Here is a 22,737-nt window from a genome sequence, read left to right on the forward strand (position 1 = left end):
TAGAGGATGCAGAGATGCTAGAGGGTGAAGAGACAGTGGAGGCTGCAGAGATGATTGAGGCTGCAGAGACACTGGAGGCTGCAAAGACAATGGAGGCTGCAAAGATGATGGAGGCTACAGAGACTCTGGAGGCTGCAGAGGTGATGGAGGGTACAGAGACGATGGAGGCTGCAGAGACAATGGAGGCTGCAAAGATGATGGAGGCTACAGAAACACTGGAGGCTGCAGAGGCGATGGAGGGTACAGAGACCATGGAGGTTACTGAACCTCTGAAGGCTGAAGAGAAGCTGGAGGGTGCAGAGACGATGGACGCTGCATAGATGCTGGATGCTGCAGAGACGATGGCTACAGAGACGATGGAGAGTGTAGAGACAATGGAGGTGCAGAAATGCTGGAGGCTAAAGAGACAAGAGGGTGAGAGAGACTGGAGGCTTCAGAGACGATGCAGGGTGCAGAGACGATTGAGCATACAGAGACTATGGAGGGTGCAGAGATGATAGAGGCTGCAGAGACAACGGAGGTTACATAACCACTGAAGGCTGCGGAGACGATGGAGGCTGCAGAGACAATGGAGGCTGCAGAGAGGCTGGGGGGTGCAGAGACGGTGGAAAATACAGAGAGGCTGGGGGGTGCAGAGAGACTGGAGGGTACAGGGATGATGGTGGGTGCAGAGATGCTCGAGGCTTCAGAGACAATGGAGGGTGCAGAGACGATGGAGGCTGCAGAGATGATAGAGGTTGCAGAGATGCTGGAGTCTGGAAAGATGATGGAGGCTGCAGAGATGATGGAGGCTACAGAACCGCTGAATGCTGAAGAGACGCTGGAGGGTGCAGAGACGATGGAGGCTGCAGAGACGATGGAGGCTACTGAACCGCTGAGTGCTGAAGAGAAGCTGAAGGATGCAGAGACGATGGAGGCTGTAGAGATGATGGAGTCTATAGAGACGGTGGAGGGTGCAGAGAGGCTTGAGGTTGCAGAGACGGTGGTGGGTGCAGAGAATATAGGGTTAGGCTGAGGGTTAGGGATAATACAGAGATACAATGCCTAAAATTACTGGTGGACAATTTGTACATTTTACAAGATCTGCAACATATATTTGAACTGACAAATACCTCCATTTTTACCAGCTGACTTCTCATGTGTCTGCATATGTGTCACAACACATGCACACTCACCACTTTGCTGCTGAACTGGCATTTGTAGTTTAGGCCTTCGGAAATGGTTTTTTGTGAGATGCCTTCAGTACAAACTGTTGTATGAAGCTAGAAGCAAATAAATAAGTACGATTTTTATTTTTATACACATCAATATTTAATCAAAAACACTTTACAACACTTTCCCAAAAAAATCATGTCATGGACATACTTTTGGTTAGCTGATTAAGTTCTCTATTCAGGCTAAAGTGCACCTGTTAAGTGTGACACAACTAGCACTTTTATCATTCAGGGGACTATGCACTTCAGTCACCTCAGCAACGAAGAACAGACTGCACAACTTCAACCTAACTGATGAAACTAAATCCATGAAATCACCTGTGCTGATGGACAAGACCTCCAGAATACTGGTATGGCACCTTCATGTCAACATCCAACTGGTAATCACAAATAAGAATCTGGTATTTTTCAGAATGCAATGATATATCGGACTAGGCCAGGGATCGGGAGCTATGTGTCATGGAGAGTCTGCAGTTTTCATTCCAGCCAAAACTAAAGCAAAGCAGCTCTGTCCATCATATAAGTTGGAATATGTATATATTTTTATTTTCATTAAATTAATGGTTGAATAGGGTTAACATCTGAGACAGACACACACGTGCACCTGTTCCAATGATTAGTCCGTGTTTGATTAAACGAGAAATCCTTAGTTTCACCGTTTTTGCTGGCTACGTGACATTACGGCAACACCCAGCTTTATAAAATGCAACGTTATGTGCTTGGGAAAGTGCTTTTGAAAAACACCTGAAGGAAAGGTAAAATATGTGTTACTACTATATGAAAAATGATTTACACTTCAATTCAAAGCAGTTACCTCGGGAGATTTCCTTACCGTTGTCACCACACAATCTGCTATATGGCCAACGACATCTTGTTTTGACATCTTCTACACGTTATGCCCTTCCCTTGCAGTCCGCAGACCAACCCTTCTCGCTGCAGAGTGTAGGGAGCACTGAGGACACCTGGTGGCCAGGTAATGAACTGCAGAGTTTAGGGCGCACCTCCTGCAGTGGCGTAGGGCAGGTCCCCAAGTGCCATGGCACCAGCACCCAATGACGTCAATTCTGGCACGTGTTGCCTCTCGCTTGCGGCAAGCATAAACCAGGCTCACCAATATAGTAAATTAGTTCCTATTCGAAATAATCCGATATTTACAACACACACACAGCCTAAAGACATTTCAATCTCCCATGTGAATATACAATGTTTCTTTATAGTGTGTATGTGTGTTTGGTTTGTGGAGTGTGTAAGGTAGAATAAAAAAATACAAGAAACATCTGTGGAACACACACTGTCCACACACACACACACACACACACACACACACACACACACACACACACACACACACACACACACACACACACACACACACACATAGCCTAAAGACATTTCAATCTCCCATGTGAAAATACAGTGTTTCTTTATAGTGTGTATGTGTGTTTGGTTCGTGGAGTGTGTAAGATAGAATAAAAAAATACAAGAAACATCTGTGGAACACACATTGTGCACATACACAAACACACACTGTGCACATACACTGTGCACATAGGCACGCCATGCGCATACACCCATGCATTCCACTAACTGCACACACAAACACAAACACACACACACACACAAACACACACACACACACAAAGACACACACATGCAAACACACATACCATGCACACACACATGCACAGTGGACACTCTCAGCATGCTCTAATTATCACACAGAAAGAAGCTAAATATGGTTCATTAATAATTTACTCATTTACTGGAAACAGTCAGAGGTCACAGCAGGAAAGTGTGTGTGTGTGTGTGTGTGTGTGTGTGTGTGTGTGTGTGTGTGTGTGTGTGTGTGTGTGTGTGTCTGTGTTTCTAAAATGACTCAAACAACTCAGAGTAAAGACAGAACTCTGTAGCATTTAAAAATAAAGCGACGTGTGATACAATAGTGAGTTGTTGTCATGGCAACATTTTAACATTAGAAAGTGTATATACACCAAAATATATTTAAATAAATGTAAAAAAAAAAAGTTAAAAAAAACGAAAAAAAATCACCTTTTTTCTCCGTTTTTATCTGTTTTTTGATTCTGATGTGAAAGACATGAGCTCTCCCTGCTGGACAAGAGAGGAACTACCTGTTGGTCTCTGTCTCTTCTCCTCCACTCTCCCTCTCCTCCTGCTCCTGTATGTCTGTCCATCTATCTGTCTATCTATCTGTCTGTCTGTCTGTCTGTCTGTCCGTCCACATATTCATGATCGGAGTCTGAAGTTTGTTGTGTCGTTTGATGTAAATGGCAGAGCATCTGCAGGTGGACACGTTTCGGACGTGATCTTTAACAGTGGCCTTCATGTCAGGAGTAATCAGTGAAGATTATGTCAAAGCAGCTGGAACCAGCAGGAAGCTGTGGCATCACAGCTTCAGACGCTGCCATGCAAGTTGCAATTTTTCCATCCAAGTCGCCGCAGCAGTTCCTTTAATCAGGTGATCGGAAAAAACAATTCTTGTTGAGACTCGGTAACTTGAAGAGTGAAGCCGTGAAAAAAGGAAAAAAGAATGTGATATGGCAACAAATGTCATACTATACTGTAAAAACATGTCATACGATACTATGTTAAAAAATATCACACTATTCATTGTCATACTATACAATGTCAAAAAAGTCATACTCTGCTATCTCAAAATGTCGAACAATACCATGTCAAAAAATGTAAAGAGAAGTGATACTAGACTGTCATATAGTTTCTTACTTTACTATGTCAAAATTTTAAATAAAACTGATACTATATGTAAAAACGTATGATACTATACAATGTGACAAATAATCTCTTGAACTTGAACTTGAACTTGAACTTGAATGTCTAGAAGTGTCATACTATACTACTGTATGTCAAAAATGTCAACAAATGTCACACAATATATTTAAAAAAATTGTGAAAATATACTGCTTCAAACAATGTCCTACTTCACTATGTCAAAAATTTCAAAATGTGATGATATACCACGTCAGAAAATGTACTACTACACTATCTCAAAAAATGTCCCACCATAGCAAGTCAAATAGTGAAATGCTATACTATGTCAAAAAATTCCACTTATACTGTCAAACAGTGTTGTACTTTACTATGTCAAAATATTCAAAAAATGTGATACTACTGTCAAAAAGTTTGAAACTATACTAGGTCTAAAATGTCACATTATGCTATGTCTAAAATGTCATGATATACTAGGTCAAAAAAATCCTACTCTACTATGTCAAATAGAATCAAGCCAAACTATGTCAAAAATGTTAAACTATACAATGTCAAAAATATTTAAATAAAAGTGGTACTATACTTTCTTTAATAGTATCTTACTTTACTGTGTTAAAAATTGAAAAAAATATGATACTATATGAAAAAAATGTGATATAATACAATGTCTAGAAGTGACATACTATACGTCATGTCAAAAATGTCATACTACAGTCTATACTATGTAAAAGCAGTCATTATACCATGTCAACAATGTCAACTACACAATATCATACTATATTACGTCAAAGAATGTGAAACTATGTCGAAAAATGTCATACTATACAATGTACGTTTTTTTTATAAAGTCATAATATATTGTGTCAAATAGTGTTCTACTTTACTATGTCAAAAATAAAAAAAATGTGATACTATCCAATGTCAAGAAGTGTCATACTATACTGTCCAAAATGTCCGAAATGTCATACTATATATACTTTATACCATGTCAAAAATGTGATACTATACAATGAAATAAAATGCCACAAAAATTGTCATAATATACTATGTAAAAAGATTGTAGCAGGGATAGGATGTCACAAAATGTCATGTATCCTATGTTGGCAAATGTCATACTAAACATTCATAACATGTCCTACTATAGTATTTCAAAAAGTGTCAAACTATACTGTGTAAACAAATGTTGGATGTCATACAATGTCATACTATACTATCTGATATAGTGTCATATTACGGTGTCTAAATTGTAAAATGTTTCTAAAATCTCCAGGAGCCGCCAAATAAGTCAAAAAAGCTTTCTGGAAGGAAAATGCGATTTCTCCAGATTCATGTTCCTTTGTGATTTTTTTTTATCTAATCTTTAAACATATTTTCAAAACCGAATTAGATTTTTAAATAGTAGATAAATGTTTAAACGTTGAGTTAATTATTCTTGTTCGATTACATGGGGGAAACACAGTTCACTTACTGAGGCGCTGAACAGCGCGAATGCTGATTGATCGTTTCCTTTAAAGCAACCGTCCAGGTCAAGATCATCCCTTCATATTTCATGTGATGTGAAGTCACAATGTGAAACTGTTTTGATAGAGTTCCACCTTTACATCTTACTAGTTTTGCCGTACCTGGATACATTGTTGTGTCGGTGGCGTAAGCCGCTAGAAAGAAACAAACATGAACGAGAAGGCTACAGTTTCACTTGTCTGGGAAAACTTTCATCTCTGTGTTGTTATGGATTACAAGATGCAGGTGGCGGAAGCTCTAAATCATATTGCGTCCCTTAATCTGCCCAGTGCGATAGCTCGAAGTCAGTGTAAACAGCATGTACTGGACTTCATTTTCCGCGATGCTGAATCTGAAATAAGCATTATCCCGGACTTGGAGAACATTTCAAACAGCAGATTTCAACCTTAATTTGATGATAAAACAGAATATTTTTAAGAACCACTGGAGGAGACGATATACCCGTTGTTGTTACAACGGAAGAAGTTTATGACGTGATGAAGTCCGTTGAGGTTGGTGATGCAGATTATAAACAAGTAGAAATGGACAAGATTCTCAAGTTTACCTGCAAATGCAGCCAGGGGCGAAAAGAAAATAATTCAAGATTCAAGAGGTTTATTAAATGGCAGGCTTGACCAGGAATCATGTACAAAGAAACTGGATCCTGACTTTATCTACAGATCACGGTACAAAAAAAGGTCATACTATACTATACTATGACCTATGTCAATTAATGTCATACGATAATGTTAAATAGTGTTATACTATACAATGTCAAAAAGTCCAAAAATGTCATAATACACTGTCATACTATACTAGATCAGAAATATCATACTATACTATGTCAAAAAGTGTCAAATGATGTCAAACTACACTTTGTCATACTATACTAGATCAGCAATGTCATACTATAAAATGTCCAAAAATGTCATACTATATGCAAAAAAGTGTCAAACAATGTCATACTATGAAATTTTACGATAACATTTTGGAAAACTGTCATACTACACAATGTCAAAACATGTCATACTATACTGTCAACAATGTAAAAAAAAGTTATACTGTATATACTTAATCAAAGTATCAAACTAAACTATTTCAAAAACATGTCATACTATATGATGTCAAAAACTCCCAAAAATGTCAAACTATACTATGACAAACTCTACTAGGTCAAATGGCATACTACACTACGTAAAAGAGTGTCATACAATACTATGTCAAAAATGTCAAACGTATACTCTACTATGTCAAGAAGGTTCAAACAATGTCATATGTTATTATGTAGAAAATGGCACACTTTACTATTTCAATTAATGTCGTACAATACTATGTCAAATAGTGTTATACTATACTATGTCAAAAAGTCCAAAAATGTCATAATACACTGTAATTAGAGCTGGTGGTCTAGTAATGTAAAGGTTGCTGGTTGGATCCCAGGCTCCTCCTGCTAGCATGCTGTAGTGTCCTTGAGCAAGACACTTAACCCCTCATTGCTCCTGATGGCTGCGTCCGTCGGTCTTTGAACAATTGTAAGTCGCTTTGGATAAAAGCATCTACTAAATGTAATGAAATGTAAATGACATTCAATACAATGTGAGAAACTGTGGAGCTACAGATAGAGCAACAGGACACTAGACGCTTGTGGCAGGCACTGCGGACTATAACAAACTATACATATGTCAAAAATGTCAAACATATACTGTACTATGTCAACAAGGTTAACATAATGTCATACTATATTTTGTCAAAAATGTCATACTGTACTATGTCAACTAGTGTTAAACTATACTCTGCCAAGTCCAAAAATGTAATAATATACTGTCTTACGATAAAATGTCAAAAAGGTCATACAATACAATGTCAAAAAGTGTCAAATAACGTCATACTATACTATGTCAAAATTGTCGAAAACTGTGAGACTATACAATGTCATATAGTGTCATACTATACTGTCAATAAATGTCATACTCTACCATGTCAAAAATTAAAGACTGTACAATAAAAACAAGTGAAAACATATTTTACTGTCATAAAATGTTCAAGTAATATATACTATGTCAAAATGTCAAACTAAACTATGTAAAAATATGTCATACTATACAATGTCAAAAAGTCCAAACAATGTCAAACTATACTATGACTATACTACTAGGTCAAATATGGCATACTATACTGTAACATAGAGTTTCATACTATACTATGTCAAAAATGTCAAACATATACTCTACTATGTCAATAATATCCAAACAATGTCATGCTATATTGGTAAAATATGGCATACTATACTATGTCAAATAGTGTTATACTATACGATGTCAAAAGTCCAAAAATGTCATAATACACTGTCATACATAACTAGGACATAAATGCCATACTATATGATGTCCAAAACTAAAATAATGCCAGACTATGCTATGTTAAACATTTTTGAAAACTGTCATACTATACTACTGTATGTCATACAGTGTCATAATATACTGTCAATAAATGTCATACTATACCATGTCAAAAGTTGAATACTATACAATGTCAAGTGTTATACTTGTCATACATATATACACGTCAATGCAAAAAAGTCCAAAAATGTCTAACTATATTAATAACATACTGTTCTAGGTCAAATATGGCCTACTATACACTGTTAAAAAGTGTTCTAACAACAAATATTATACTATCTCACAAATGTTCAACTGAATGTACTCTATGTCAACAAGGTTCAAATAATGTGATACTATATTATGTCAAAAACTGTCATTCTATACGATGTTATACAATACTGTCAATAAATGTCATGCTATGCCATGTCAAAAACGTTAATACTATACAATGACAACAAGTTTCATAATACACAATGTCAAAAAATGTCATACTATACTATCATAAAATGTAGAAAAAAGCAATTTATACAAAATGTCAAACCAGGGTGGCTTTACCAGCCACACCTGATGCTTGTTATTCCAACCAAAGAGTGTTAGGTGTGGCTGCTCAAGCCATCCCATCCACCACAGTATGCATGTATGTATGTATGTATGTTTAATATGTCTGTGTGTATATGTGTATGTATATATGTATGTATGTATGTATGTTTAATATGTCTGTGTGTATATGTGTATGTATATATGTATGAATGTATGTATGTGTGTATGTATGTATGTATATATGGATGAATGTCTGTGTGTATATGTGTATTTATATATGTATGAATGTATGTGTGTGTGTATGTATGTATATATATATATGTCTATGTATTTATGTGAGTATGTGTGTAAATAACACAGATTATACATATTAAAGCGATGAAACAAAGGTTTGTTATGTGTTCAACAAAAGACAGAAAACAGTTATTGTTTTAATATTTAATAACTTTAATTAGTGAGTGATGCAGTCAGAGTTTGCAGTCAAAGTGATTGTACTACGTGTAATTTGACATTAAAATAACAAAAACATTTCAGATCAGCAGAGCATCATGGGTAAAATGTACTTCCTGAAAGTATTTGCTATTATACTACAGTACTACTCTTACTCTAGTCATACTACACAAATTATAGTAAGAGAAGTACTATAGTAGTACTATTGTACTGCTTTTAAAACCTTTTTTTACACTAAATAAATGGAGAAGTTGCAGCGATTAAAGAATCGACTGTGTGTGTGTGTGTGTGTGTGTGTGTGTGTGTGTGTGTGTGTGTGTGTGTGTGTGTGTGTGTTATTACATTTACATTTCGTCATTGATCAGACGCTTTTATCCAATGCGACTCACAATTATTCAAACACCGACGGACGCAGCCATCAGGAGCAATGAGGGGTTAAGTGTCTTGCTCAAGGACACTACAGCATGTTAGCAGGAGGAGCCTGGGATCCAACCAGCAACCTTTAGATGACTAGAAGACCAGCTCTACCTCCTGAGATACCATCCCCTTCGTCCCCTTATTGTATGTGTGTGTGTGTGTTTGTGTAAATGTATGTGTGTGTGTTTGCGTGTGTGTTAATGTGTGTGTGTGTGTGTGTATGTGTTTGTGTGTATATGTGTGTGTGTGTGTGTGTGTGTGTGTGTGTGTGTGCATGCATGTCATTCCATGCAGTGTCTGTAGAAGGTGAAGGTGTAGTCGGTGAAGAGTGCCCCCGCGTAGTGACGGTCAGTACTGCAGTCCGCTTGGCCCTGAAAAACACACACACACACACACAGGAACACACACACTCATACAATTACACACACACACACACACACACACACACACTCATACAATAACACACACACACACAAACACACTCATAGAATAACACACATACAAACACACACACACACTCATACAATAACACACACACACTCATACAATAACACACACACACACACACACACTCACACAATAACACACACACACACACAAACACACTCATAGAATAACACACACATACAAACACACACACACACACTCATACAATAACACACACACATTCATACAATAACACACACACACACAAACACACTCATAGAATAACACACACATACAAACACACACACACACTCATACAATAACACACACACACACACGCACGCGCGCACACACACACACACACACACACACACACATACAATAACACACACACACTCATACAATAACACACACACACACACGCACGCGCACACACACACACACACACACACACACACATACAATAACACACACACACTCATACAATAACACACACACACACACGCACGCGCACACACACACACACACACACACACACATACAATAACACACACACAAACACACGTGCACAAACATGAGCTTGTCAGTCCTGACATCTACTTCCTGTTTGATCTGGAAAAGTGTTTGTTAACAGATTCCTGTTTCTCTTTCTAATCTAATATTATAATGTCATCTACAGAAGCATAACTGACAGGATGTACAACAATTATCCTATTGACTAGTCACTTAGTCAGCGTTCCTGCCAGTCAATGGTTCTGTCAGTCTGTTTTCCTGCTGGTCAGTTGCCCTGCTGGTCAGTTGTCCTGCTGGTCAGTTGTCCTGCTGGTCAGTTGTCCTGCTGGTCAGTTGTCCTGCTGGTCAGTTGTCCTGCTGGTCAGTTGCCCTGCTGGTCAGTTGCCCTGCTGGTCAGTTGTCCTGCTGGTCAGTTGTCCTGCTGGTCAGTTGTCCTGCTGGTCAGTTGCCCTGCTGGTCAGTTGTGTAGTGCGTCCTTACAGCAACAGTGGAGCGGAAGTGATAGGAACTTTGCTGCAGACGGGCGACGTGGAGTGACCACTCATGCTCCCCCTGGAGGAAAATCATGAAATAATGAAACAGAAAATATTATCAATATACAAATACTAGAGTGTGAATATTTGATGACACAGAATCAAACTAATGATCATTTATTATGGGATTGTTGATCATATATTATAATAGAAAAGAGCATTTCTCACAGATGAATCCAGAGTGGGAGTCGCCCCAGAATACTGGGTTGAAAACAACAATGATAACAACAAAAAAATAATACAAGGAGCATTACTGTTAATGCTCAGATATGTTAAAACCACTTTAAGAAACCTGTCATAAATGTTTAATTTATATATTTTTATAAAAAAGAGGGATATCTAAAGACAATTGAGAAAAGGCAGAGATCAGCTCAAAAAAAGTATATTTTTTTAAGAATAGCAAAAAAAGGATTGAATGAATTATAGGCTTTAAAAGGATAGTTTAGGGTTAGAGTTGATCAGAGGGCTAGGGAAGGGGGACGTCTCTGAAGATAAGGCTTGGGGTGAAGATAACAGACAAAGGATAAATACCTTAAGATTTAAAGTGAGAAATATTGAATATACATTGTTTTAAAATTGCACATTCACATAAAGATCAAATCAAATTAACACATCAATTCCATGGTTCCAATTTCAAGGTTAGGAAGTAGAATTCATACAGCACTAGAATGTTAAAATGGAGAAACTCAACCACCACATCTATTGTCTCAATGGAGATCAATATAGATATATTAAAGTGATATAAATATACAGTATAAATGTTTCAAACAAAAAGCATAATGCTCTAAGGAAGGAAGATTCCCTTTGTAAAAAATCAAAGGATTCAAAATTTGTCAGGTAATCCTAAATGCTAAGAAATGATCTCATGTCACCCCATGGAGTTGCTAAGAGGCCATACAAATAATAATGATGAGTAAACACATGTTCTGCATGTATAAATATATATATATACATACACACACACATACATACACACCAATCAGCCATAACTTTAAAACCACTAATAACACCAATACTGTGTAGCTCCCCCTCGTATCCCCAAAACAGCTGTGAGGTGGAGGCAGTGACTCCACCAGACTCTGAAGGTGTCCTGTGGTATCTGGCACCAAGACGTTAGCAGCAGATCCTTTAAGTCCTGAAAATGGAGGTGGAGCCCCCATGCATCAGGTTTGTTGTTCCAGCACATCCCACAGATGCTCCATTGGATCGGACCCTAACCCCACCCATCCACATGATGTAGAAGAAAAGGTGATTCATCAGACCTCCACCTTCTTCCATTGCTCCATGGTCCAGTTGAAACGCTGACATGTCCATTGTAGGTGCTTTCAGGGGTGGACAGGGGTCAGCATGGACACTGTAAGCGCTCCCATACGCAGCAAGCTGCCATGCACTGTGTGTTCTACACCTTTCTATCATAGCAACACTCACTTTTCACCACTCTGTGCTGCAGTAGTTCTTCTGTGGGATCCAACCAGATGGACTAGACCTGGCTCCCCACACGCATCAATGAGCCTTGGGCCCCATGACCCTGTCGCCGGTTGAGCGATCTTCCTTCCTTGGACAGTTTTTGGTAGGTAGTAACCACTGCATAGCGGGAACAGCCCACAAGACCTGAGCTTGTGGAGATGCTCTGACCCAGTCATCCAGCATCACAATGTGCTCCTTGTCAAAGTGGCTCAGATCCAGAACAATTTTTATACTTCAACAACTGACTCTTCACCTGCTGCCTCATATATAAATGTAATATATAATACTTATATATAATCATTTAAAAAAATTATATATATATCCCACCCCTTCACAGGTGCCATTGGAACCAGATGATCAATGTTATTCACTTCACCCGTCACTGGTTTAATGTTGTGGCCGATCAGTGTATGTATATTGTGACAGTTTGACCACTCTCACTGTCTGTTTAACTGCCTATCAATAAGCGCGCATTGATGGGTAGTGTATGAACAGCAACTAACAATCAGTCAAGCACACATTCAAGCTCTTTATCCAAGAAACAAACAATCTCTCTCACCATGGCTCTGTACCGCAGACTAAAAGAGTCAGGGTGGGGGTGGACTCTTTAAGTAGTGTCAGGAACCTCACCAGCCACTGATTGGGCCAATTGGGCCAAACCATGTTTTCACCAAGGTTAGGGGTGTCATAGGAGGACACTATCATGGACAATCAAGGATCTACGAGCTCAGTTTCTAAATGGACATTGACTTTGAGAAACACTGATCCACAAGCTGATATGAACGTTTAACATGCATGTTGTATTTAGATGAGTTTATTTGTGTTTGGTTTGAAAAGATTCCACGGCATTCGGATCCCCCTGTTGGTTGGGCCTGTCTAGTGGGAGGAGCCATGAGTTATATAAGGTGCGAGTTGCGCTCTTTTTTGACAGTCTGCTGTCTGGTACCTGAAGTGTCTGTGCTGAGCCGGGGGCGCAGCTTGCCATGGGAGTGTTGAATATCTAATGAGGTGATTATTCTATTATGTTGTGAACCATGGTTAAATGCATTTGAGTTTTGTTTGATTTAATTTGACTTTATTTTAATGTATTTGATTATGTGATTATTGTTTATTTGAAGTTAGTTGACAAAGTATTTTGAATATATTTAGAATATGCTCTATTTCAGAATTGGGTTTGAATATGTTCATTTTCTATTTCCAGATATTTGGGTTGTTCTTCTCTGTAAGGTTGCTACACTTGGGGTAAATGTTAAAATGTACTTGAAACTGTGTGCCTTGGCATCCTTTGATCTTGAAAGTCCGGTTGCATTACCCTCACCCGAGATGGGGTGTGATATATATATATGTGTGTGTGTGTGTGTGTGTGTGTGTATATATATATATGGCCACATACATTTACAGGAATGTATACACACACACCATATAGATAGAAGAACCTCCTTATCAAAGTGCTGATGTCAGGAAGGACTGAAAAGAGAGCTCTTGACATGTAGTCACTTAGTTCAAGAACATGCAATCAATTCATTTTAAAACACATCTATAAAGATACATTTCAATATTCCACTCATTTATTTCAGTATTATGATACTGATCACTCATAATACTGGGAATGTGTTATGATACTGATCATGTATGTGTTATGATACTGATCATTTAAGATTGGTAATGTGTTATAAAAGCTTGTCTTGTGTTATAATCACGGATCACATTAGTAATGTGTTATAATATTGATCATGTATTCTATTGGTAATATGTTATGATACTTATCACGTATATATTGGTGATGTGTTGTGATACTCATGTATATTTTTGGTAATGTGTTATTTTATTGATCATGTATTATATTGATTATGTATAATGTGTTACTGATCATGTGGTATTTTGGTAATATTGATCATGGAATATAATGGAGGACCTGGGTGTTGGAGGGGTAGCGGGTCCCAGTCACCGTCTCCAGGTCAAGCAGAGCAGAGCAGGATGACGACTCATCCAGAGAACACAGATGGATGACCAGCAGCTCTGTGGAACTAAAGCAGACAGGTAGTCAGGAACACAGACAGACAGACAGTCGACAGATAGTGGGAGGATGGGAGTATGCTGTGCTCTCGCGAGAAGACGGAAGTGAGAACAGATCGAACATGGTGGCACCCGGCTGCATGGACTAAATCACCGACAATCTGCTCCACCTCGGACAAATAACCACGCGAATTGCCAAATATATATAAATTTTAAAAAAACACTGCGAGAAACCAACAGGGAGGACGTCAACGATTGTATTGATTTTTATTATAACGAGTACGTGATTGCAGACGACCAGGACCGTAACAATCCAGCTAACATAAAGACGGCAGGCTCGGCTTCAGACACACTGGATCTTATATCCAGTCCTGTAGAGGTTAGTGTCTTGGGTGATATTAACAAGACGCTGGATGCTTGGTCCGCTCCTCGAGGCCATCTCAGGTGATCAAAGCCAGGCATGAGTTTGTGCACTACTCGAATGCAGAAAGATCTCAAAAACCCTGCGAAGTGTCTCACAACAGAGATGGAGTTTAAAAAATAAAAAAATTAAAAAAAAAAATGAAACAATGAAAGACTACTCTGGATATCCAATGCAGAAGTATTTTCTGGGATCCCAGAGAACACCAAGTACCCAGAAAACATGATAGACTTCCTCCACACCACCCTGAAACTCCCCAGGGACACCTTGAAGATTACTCTTCACCAGGTTCACCAACTGTGATATCGCCTGGGGAACCGTCCCCGCTCCATCATTACTAAGTTTGAACAATTCAAGCACATTGATCTCGTTAAAAGCAAAGGACGAGAACTGAAAGGAACCACGCTGGGTATGAACAACCAATTCCTGCGGGAGATCAATTATAGGTGCTACATAGGTCCCTACATATTTCCTGCAATACTTAGTTAAAAGTAATATCAAGGAGGAAAACCCAGACTTATCTTGTGGCACGGTGGCGCAGTGCATTGCACTGCTGCCTCACATCAAGAAGGTCCTGGGTTCGATTCCTGCCTGGGGCGCTGTTGGCACCGTGCTCCGGCGGGTTATCTCTCAAATAGGAGCCTTTCTGTGTGGAGTTAGCATGTTCTTCCCGTGCTCACATGGGGTTTCCTCCCCCTCACGTCAGTAAGGACCCCCACCAAAAACATGCACACATCATCGTCTGACCAGCGATGGACACACACACACACCTGGACACTTATCACCCAGGCGCGTCCACGTATGCTGCCCACTGAAGGACAAGCCAGGATGGGTCAAATGCAGAGGATCCATTTCACCGGCCACCATCAAAGCATGTGTGTGTGCAAGCATTTGTTGTTGCGTGACGAATAAAGACTGTTTCTTCTTCTATGGAAAAACATGGGCACAGTAGTATAGCTATTGTGTTGGATGCATTGTGCCATTACCCCCTAACGAACCTCAATGACACCCATCAGGTTTCTTTGTGAGAGGCTTGGGCTCACCAGCTAACGTAACAAAATCCATCTCACCAGGATGAACTCCAGCTTCTGTCTACTGCAAGAAACTCATCTCACTGCATCCGAGCACCTCAAACCTCAAAAACAGCTAAATAGGTTAAAAAAATGTTTTCTACATCCTACAACTAAAAAAACTACCGTCCGGCATTGTCACTTGGGCTCTCGTTCCCGTGTACATTGTCCCTATGGCACGGAGTAGGTTAGGAGGAACATCGTAGGCCTTGAGTATTCTCAACATCATTCCTCTGTGGATGGTGTCGAAGGCCTTCTTGAAGTCGATGAAACACATCACCACAGCCAGGTTGTTCCTCTTTACCTCTTCAATGATCCTCCTTAATGCAAGGATCTGGGCTAAGGTGGTTCTACCCTCTCGGAACCCGTTTTGGTTTTCCCTGAGGTGATGGTCGATAGCACTCCGTATCCTGTTTAGAATCATGCGGTTAAACATTTTTGCAATGATACAGGTCAGGCTGATACCACAGTAATTGTCAGGTCTTGAGAGATCTCCAATTTTGGCACCGGGATGATGTGTGAGAGTGACCATATTTCCGGCATGACATTTTCCATGGTTGCAGACCTCCAAGGTGATGTCATCGAGATTGCAGTTCTTGATAACCCCTGGGGGGATGCCGTCAGGTCCAGTTGCTTTCCCGTGCCTCAGGGAGGCATTGACCTTGGCTAATTAACCATAGCTAATTGAGATGGTTTGGACACGTGTAGGAGAGGTGAGGGTTACATTGGGAGAAGGATGCTGAGGATGGAGCTGGCTGGCAAGAGGAAAAGTGGAAGGCCAAAGAGAAGATTTATGGATGTGGTGAGGGAGGACATGCAGGCGGTTGGTGTAAGGGAGGAAGATGCACAGAACAAAAGGTATTGGAGGCAGATGATCCGCTATGGTGACCCCTAACGGGAGCAGCCAAAAGAAAAAGGAGAAGAAGCATTTCTCAAAGGAACAACTTAAATACTGTTATATCCTCTTTAGTTTCCGAAAAAGCATTTGACAGAGTTAGATGCCAAAAAGCATTTGACAGAGTTGATTGGACCTATCTCTTTTCAACACTCAACAAATTTGGCTTTGGAGAGTCATTCAAGTCATTCAATGGATCAGAATCCTGTACAACTCTCCATCTTTCTGTCATTTCTGTCATCACCAATGGTTATACTTCACGGCGTGTCATTCTACAATGCGGCACAAGACGAGGATGTCCACTTTCCCCTTTATCATTCACCATCTTTACTGAACCCCTCACGGCAGCCATCCATCAAAACACTAATATCGTTGGCATACAAATAGAAAGCTCTGTTCACAAAATCAGTTTGTATGCAGATGATATTTTGTTGTACTTACAGAACCCAATATCATCCCTACCGTAAGTGTTCAATCTTATATTGAAAGTCTACGCTATCTCAGACTATTCAACAAATTGGACTAAAACCATGGTCTTACCACTCAGTGTGGGGGACTGTCATGCTGTAACCCAGAGACTTCCCTTCACCATCACAACGGGCAATATTAGATACCTTGGTATTGATATCTCCACCAATCTGTCAGATTTGTTTACCCTTAGCTTTACTCCATTGCTCAAATCCATTGAATAATACATAATTTGATGGAACAACCTACCCATCTCACTAATTGGTAGGATAGCAGCAGAAAAAAGGAATACTACCAAATATACCACAATAATACAACCAAAATTTTCATTGACCCCAGTGCAACCAACAGTACATTGGTTTAATACTCTAGACTCAATAATCAATACATTTTATTGGAAATACAAGAAACCAAGAACTAAACTGGCAACACTACAGAAAAAAACAAAGACTGTGGAGGCCTAGCAGCCCAAACTTCAGATATTACTATCTAGCAAACTATCTTCAATTTATAATTAAATGGTTACAACCAGAGCAACAATTGGGTCATGGATGGCGAGACATTGAACAAACAGAATGTCAGGAGTTATCAATATCTGATCTCCCATTCCTTACTGAATCAATAAGGAAACATAATTGCTTTAAAAACCCATTCATCGCAACAACTCTGTCAGCCTGGTGGAGATTTGACTCCTGTCGTCACACCGGGCTGACGGGATACCTGTCCTGTGGTGCTCTCGGGGCGGGCTGGGGATGGGGGGGCCGTCTACGCCCTATGTTCTGTAAGTTGGGCTCCTCCAGGTACAGGAGGTGGGCGTGCTAACGTGGGGTCGGGTCCGGAGGGGGGTCTGTGTGGCCGCTCCCTGGCCTGTTGTGCCCCTGCGTTGATCTGGTTGTGCTTTACCTATCTCTCCCAGTGGCAAAACTCACTCAGTTCATACACCGCTGTGTGAGCGGGGTTGTGGCGGGCAGCTGCGATCTTACCCGTTTCCATCCTGCCCCAGCATGCTTCGCGTCCATCCCGGAATTTTAGCTTAGAACACATACACTCACAAATCCTACTCCGAAGTGGGGTCCTGGGTCTCCTAGTACTCTCTGGGACTGGGTTATGCTCCTCAGGGGAAGGCGTGGGGGTGCTCTGGCTTTTCTGGGGACCTGGGGTTCTTCTGTGGCTGGGTGCACAGGGCTTTCCTGCAGCGGCAGGGTTGGGGGGGGTTGTGGCTCTTTCTGTTGCTTGGAGGCGCCACAGGATAATACCGACCTTATACACCAGAACCAATTGGGATAAGTCCTGTACACTCAACGGTGGACACCTTATATACACACACACACACATTACATTTAGCAGACGCTTTTATCCAAAGCTATTTACAATTATTCAAACACCGACAGACGCAGCCATCAGGAGCAATTAGGGGTTACGTGTCTTGCTCAAGGACACTACAGCATGCTAGCAGGAGGAGCCTGGGATCCAACCAGCAACCTTTACATGACTAGACCACCAGCTCTACCTCCTGAGATACCATCCCCTTGCACGCACGCACGCACGCACGCACGCACCACCAACACCTGCTTTAAATGCACACCAACACCCTCCTGGTGGCATCCCTCTCCTTTCCTCCCTCATTTACTGTCATAACTATGGCAGGAAGAGGCCAAGGGACCACTAGTACTTCTAGTTTTCCTGGACCTAATTAATTGTTTTTCAGTACATGTTGTCGTCCAATGTTTATGTGTAAATGTGTTTTTGTGTAAATGTTGTTTGGTTCTATGTTTATTTGTCTCCCCTGTGGTGATCTTGGAGTAGTGATGAGTTATTTAGAGATAAAAACAGGTTTAGATGGTTCTCCAAAGAGGGCTTGGTGGTGGTTCTGTGCTCTGCTCGTCCCACAGGACAGAGTTATTGCAGCAGTTGTTGATTAAAGAATGAATAAAGAGTTTCATTGCAGGTTGACAAGTTCAACTCCACTTGCAACTAACTCTTGTCCTAGATGCAAAGGAAAAAATACTCTGTGTTCTATGTCCAGCACGCTGACAGCAAAAGTTTAAAAAAACAAAAAAACAAAAGAAAAAAAGTCAGACAGATAGGTAGGTAGACAGACTGACAGATAGATGGACAGAAAGGTAGTAAGACAGACTGGAAGTCAGACAGACAAGCAGTCAGACAGACTGACAGGCAGGCAAGCAGTCAGTCAGACAGACAGGTAGTCAGATATGTAGTCAGACAGCCAAAAAGAGAGACAGAAAGGCACTGAGACAGGCAGGCAGTCAGACAGGCAGTCAAACAGACAGATAGTCAGACAGGTGGTCAGACAGACAGACAGACAGGAAGACAGACAGGCAGGCAGGCACTCAGGCAGACAGGCAGGCAGGCAGTCAGACAGACAGACAGGCATTCAGTCAGACAGGCAGTCAGACGGGCAGGCAGGCACTTAGTCAGGTAGACAGACATACAGGGAGACAGACAGGCAAACAGGCAAACAGACAGGTACTTCATTATCAGTGTGATCCTCATATTGACTGGAACGTGTCGACCGATTGGAATCACGAAACTCAGCCTTCCTGATCTGAAACACAAACACAAACTCATTTAACCTGATAAATCCACTGTATGTTGCTGCAAGGCCAAATTAAATGTATACATACATGTGTATACACACACACATATATATACATATATATATATATATATATATATATACTTAATTAATATCACACGATCATCACAATTATTAATTTTAATCGTTAAACAGACAAAGAACAAAGTCTCTGAGGAAAAACTATGTTTACATTATGATTTATTAAATAGTACCACATTATTAATATCATTATCATATATATGATAGTATTAAATACAGTGTATAGTTTTATACCTATAATATTATATATACAGTATATATACTACACATGTGTTTAGAACAACACATTGTTTTGCTTATTAAAATAGTGGACGGAGCCTAGATTTTCTTGCTCAATGCCACTCCCAAGAGATAAGTCAGTCCGGTAGACAGTACTATTTAATTACATTTCATTTAGCAGACGCTTTTATCCAAAGCGACTTACAATTGTTCAATCACCGACGGACGCAGCCATCAGGAGCGATTAGGGGTTAAGTGTCTTGCTCAAGGACACTACAGCATGCTAGCAGGAGGAGCCTGGGATCCAACCAGCAACCTTTAGATCACTAGACCACCAGCTCTACCGCCTGAGCTACCATCCCCATAATTAGATGAATAGTTGGAATATTCAGCCAAGGGCACACTCCATGATTACATACGATAAAAGGGTTTGTGTCTGTGCATTTAGACAGTCTTGTCCTCTGCACAGACGAACTCAGATATTTTTATAATAAATGATCTTAAATTAAAGGACCTCTTCTCCAAGGTGATTTATTTTCAACCAAAACATGCACATTCACACACACATATATATATATATATATATATATATATATATATATATATATATATATATATATATATATATATATATATATATATATATATATATATATATATATATATATGAGAGAGAGTGTGTGTACCCGCTGTTCTGTCGATCCAAGTATCTGCCGTCAATTTTCTGCTGATTCTCCTTTATCACAAACATCTGGATCGTGGTGTTGGTCCCTTGGCGAGAGAGAGAGAGAGAGAGATTACTTTAAACATTGTCATTATTACATTTCTGTTGAATATGAAATGAAGCCACTCACAGTCTTTGGCATTCCTCAGCTCATCAAACAGCCGCGCCCTGTTTTGATCTGGAGAAGAATAAAATACTGTGATTCATGATTTAATCCTGTGAATCATGATTTAATGCTGTTGTTGATGATTTAATACTGTGATTCATGATTTAATGCTGTGATTCATGATTTAATACTGTGATTCATGATTTAATTCTGTGATTCATGATTTAATTCTGTGATTCATGATTTAATGCTGTGATTTATCATTTAATACTGTGATTCATGCTTTAATACTTTGATTCATGATTTAATACTGTGATTCATTATTTAATACTGTGATTCATTATTTAATACTGTGATTCATCATTTAATACTGTGATTCATGCTTTAATACTTTGATTCATGATTTAATACTGTGATTCATGCTTTAATACTGTGATTCATTATTTAATAGTGTGATTAATAATTTAATGCTGTGATTCATGATTTAATGCTGTGATTCATGATTTAACAAATGGGATTTATGATTTAATGCTGTGATTCATGATTTAATGCTGTGATTCATGATTTAATACTGTGATTTATGATTGAATGCTGTGATTTATGATTGAATGCTGTGATTCATGATTTAATATTGTGATTCATGCTTTAATACTGTGATTCATGATTTAATATTTTATTTTAAACTGGAATTAAAGACGACTCTGTGATTTGATATTTGATCTTTATTTAAATGTATTTAACACAATTCTAAGAGGGACTACTAGGGTTCCGCGGACCCCAGTTTGGTGCCCGACGACAATCCCTGACTACTGCATTAACAACATGGAGCTTCCTGTTTTCTTCTCACATTGACCTCCAAGCGCACTGTGGGCACTGTAGCGCCGCCTACAGGCCTGAAGGGTCATCGCAAACTGACACTAATAACATGGATTTTTTTTTTCTAAATATTCAAGGATTAATTTCCTCTGTTTACTGGAGTGTTTGTGCTGATGGACCCCTCACCAGATAGGATTGGCCCCTGGGGGCCTCCTCCCGGAGCGTGAGTGGTAGCGTTGCTGTTTGGCTCGGTGCTGGCCCCTGGTGAGGACGGGCAGCAGTACACCTCCTCACAGTACAGCAGCTCGCAGAAGTCCACGTCTGGGGGGGGGGGCAGGGGGCCAGGTTCGGTGGGTGGGGGCCCTGAGGGAGAACATGAACACATGAGTCACTGTGTCACAGATTATGATTATGCATTAAAGAATATGGATTCTAATACCGCTGGGAAATGGTGGAAAAAAGTCAATAACTTGTGATTTAGATTTTGGATTGTAAATGGGACATGAAATGATGGAATGATACACCGATTCCTTCCGATTCCTGTGAATTAATGTGCCAGCGTCCAGAACTTCAACGCACATGGAAGCAGTAAATGGTGGGACAAGGGTGTAAATATAAATGAAAGATTATGGATTCAAAATGTAGGATTATGAAGTGTTTTCACTGTGCAACAACAGACACATTCATCTGGGATTATAGTATTCATAAAATGATGCAGGTATTAGGAATATGACAGGGATGGATGGTAGATGGATGGATGGTGGTGGGCTGAAGGATGGATGATGGATGGTTGGATGGTGGATTGATAGATGATGGATGGGTGTTGGATGGTGGATGGGTGGATGCATGATGGATGGATGAATGGACGATGGTTGGATGGTGGTTGGATGTATAATGGATGGATGATGGTTGGCTGCATGATGGATGGATAGATGATGGCTGGATGGTGGATTGAAAGATGATGGATTGGTGTTGGATGGTCGATGGGTGGATGCATGATAGATTGATGGATGGATGGATGGATGGATGATGGTTGGATGATAATAAATGGATGATGGGTGGTTGCATGATGGATGATGGTCTGATGATGGATGGATAGATAATGGATGGGTGTTGGATGGTGGATGGGTGGATGCATGATGGATGGATGGATGGATGGACGATGGCTGGATGGATAA

The 22,737-nt window shown here is 40.0% G+C and overlaps 1 protein-coding gene across 1 annotated transcript in view; it reads right to left on the bottom strand.

Annotated features, from left to right (window-relative positions):
• Window positions 1–9,528: 9,528 nt before the first annotated feature.
• myrfl (myelin regulatory factor like) overlaps window positions 9,529–22,737 on the bottom strand; it is a gene marked incomplete at both ends in the record, with an annotated part of 49,467 nt that continues 36,258 nt past the window's right edge. The window contains 6 exon segments of the mRNA XM_080022284.1: window positions 9,529–9,618; window positions 10,667–10,738; window positions 14,102–14,213; window positions 19,548–19,622; window positions 21,717–21,826; window positions 21,828–21,922. Of these exon segments, the coding sequence (XP_079878410.1) occupies window positions 9,529–9,618; window positions 10,667–10,738; window positions 14,102–14,213; window positions 19,548–19,622; window positions 21,717–21,826; window positions 21,828–21,922 (554 nt within the window).

This window comes from Zeus faber (genome assembly GCF_960531495.2).
Source record: "Zeus faber genome assembly, chromosome: 21".
NCBI lineage: Eukaryota > Metazoa > Chordata > Actinopteri > Zeiformes > Zeidae > Zeus > Zeus faber.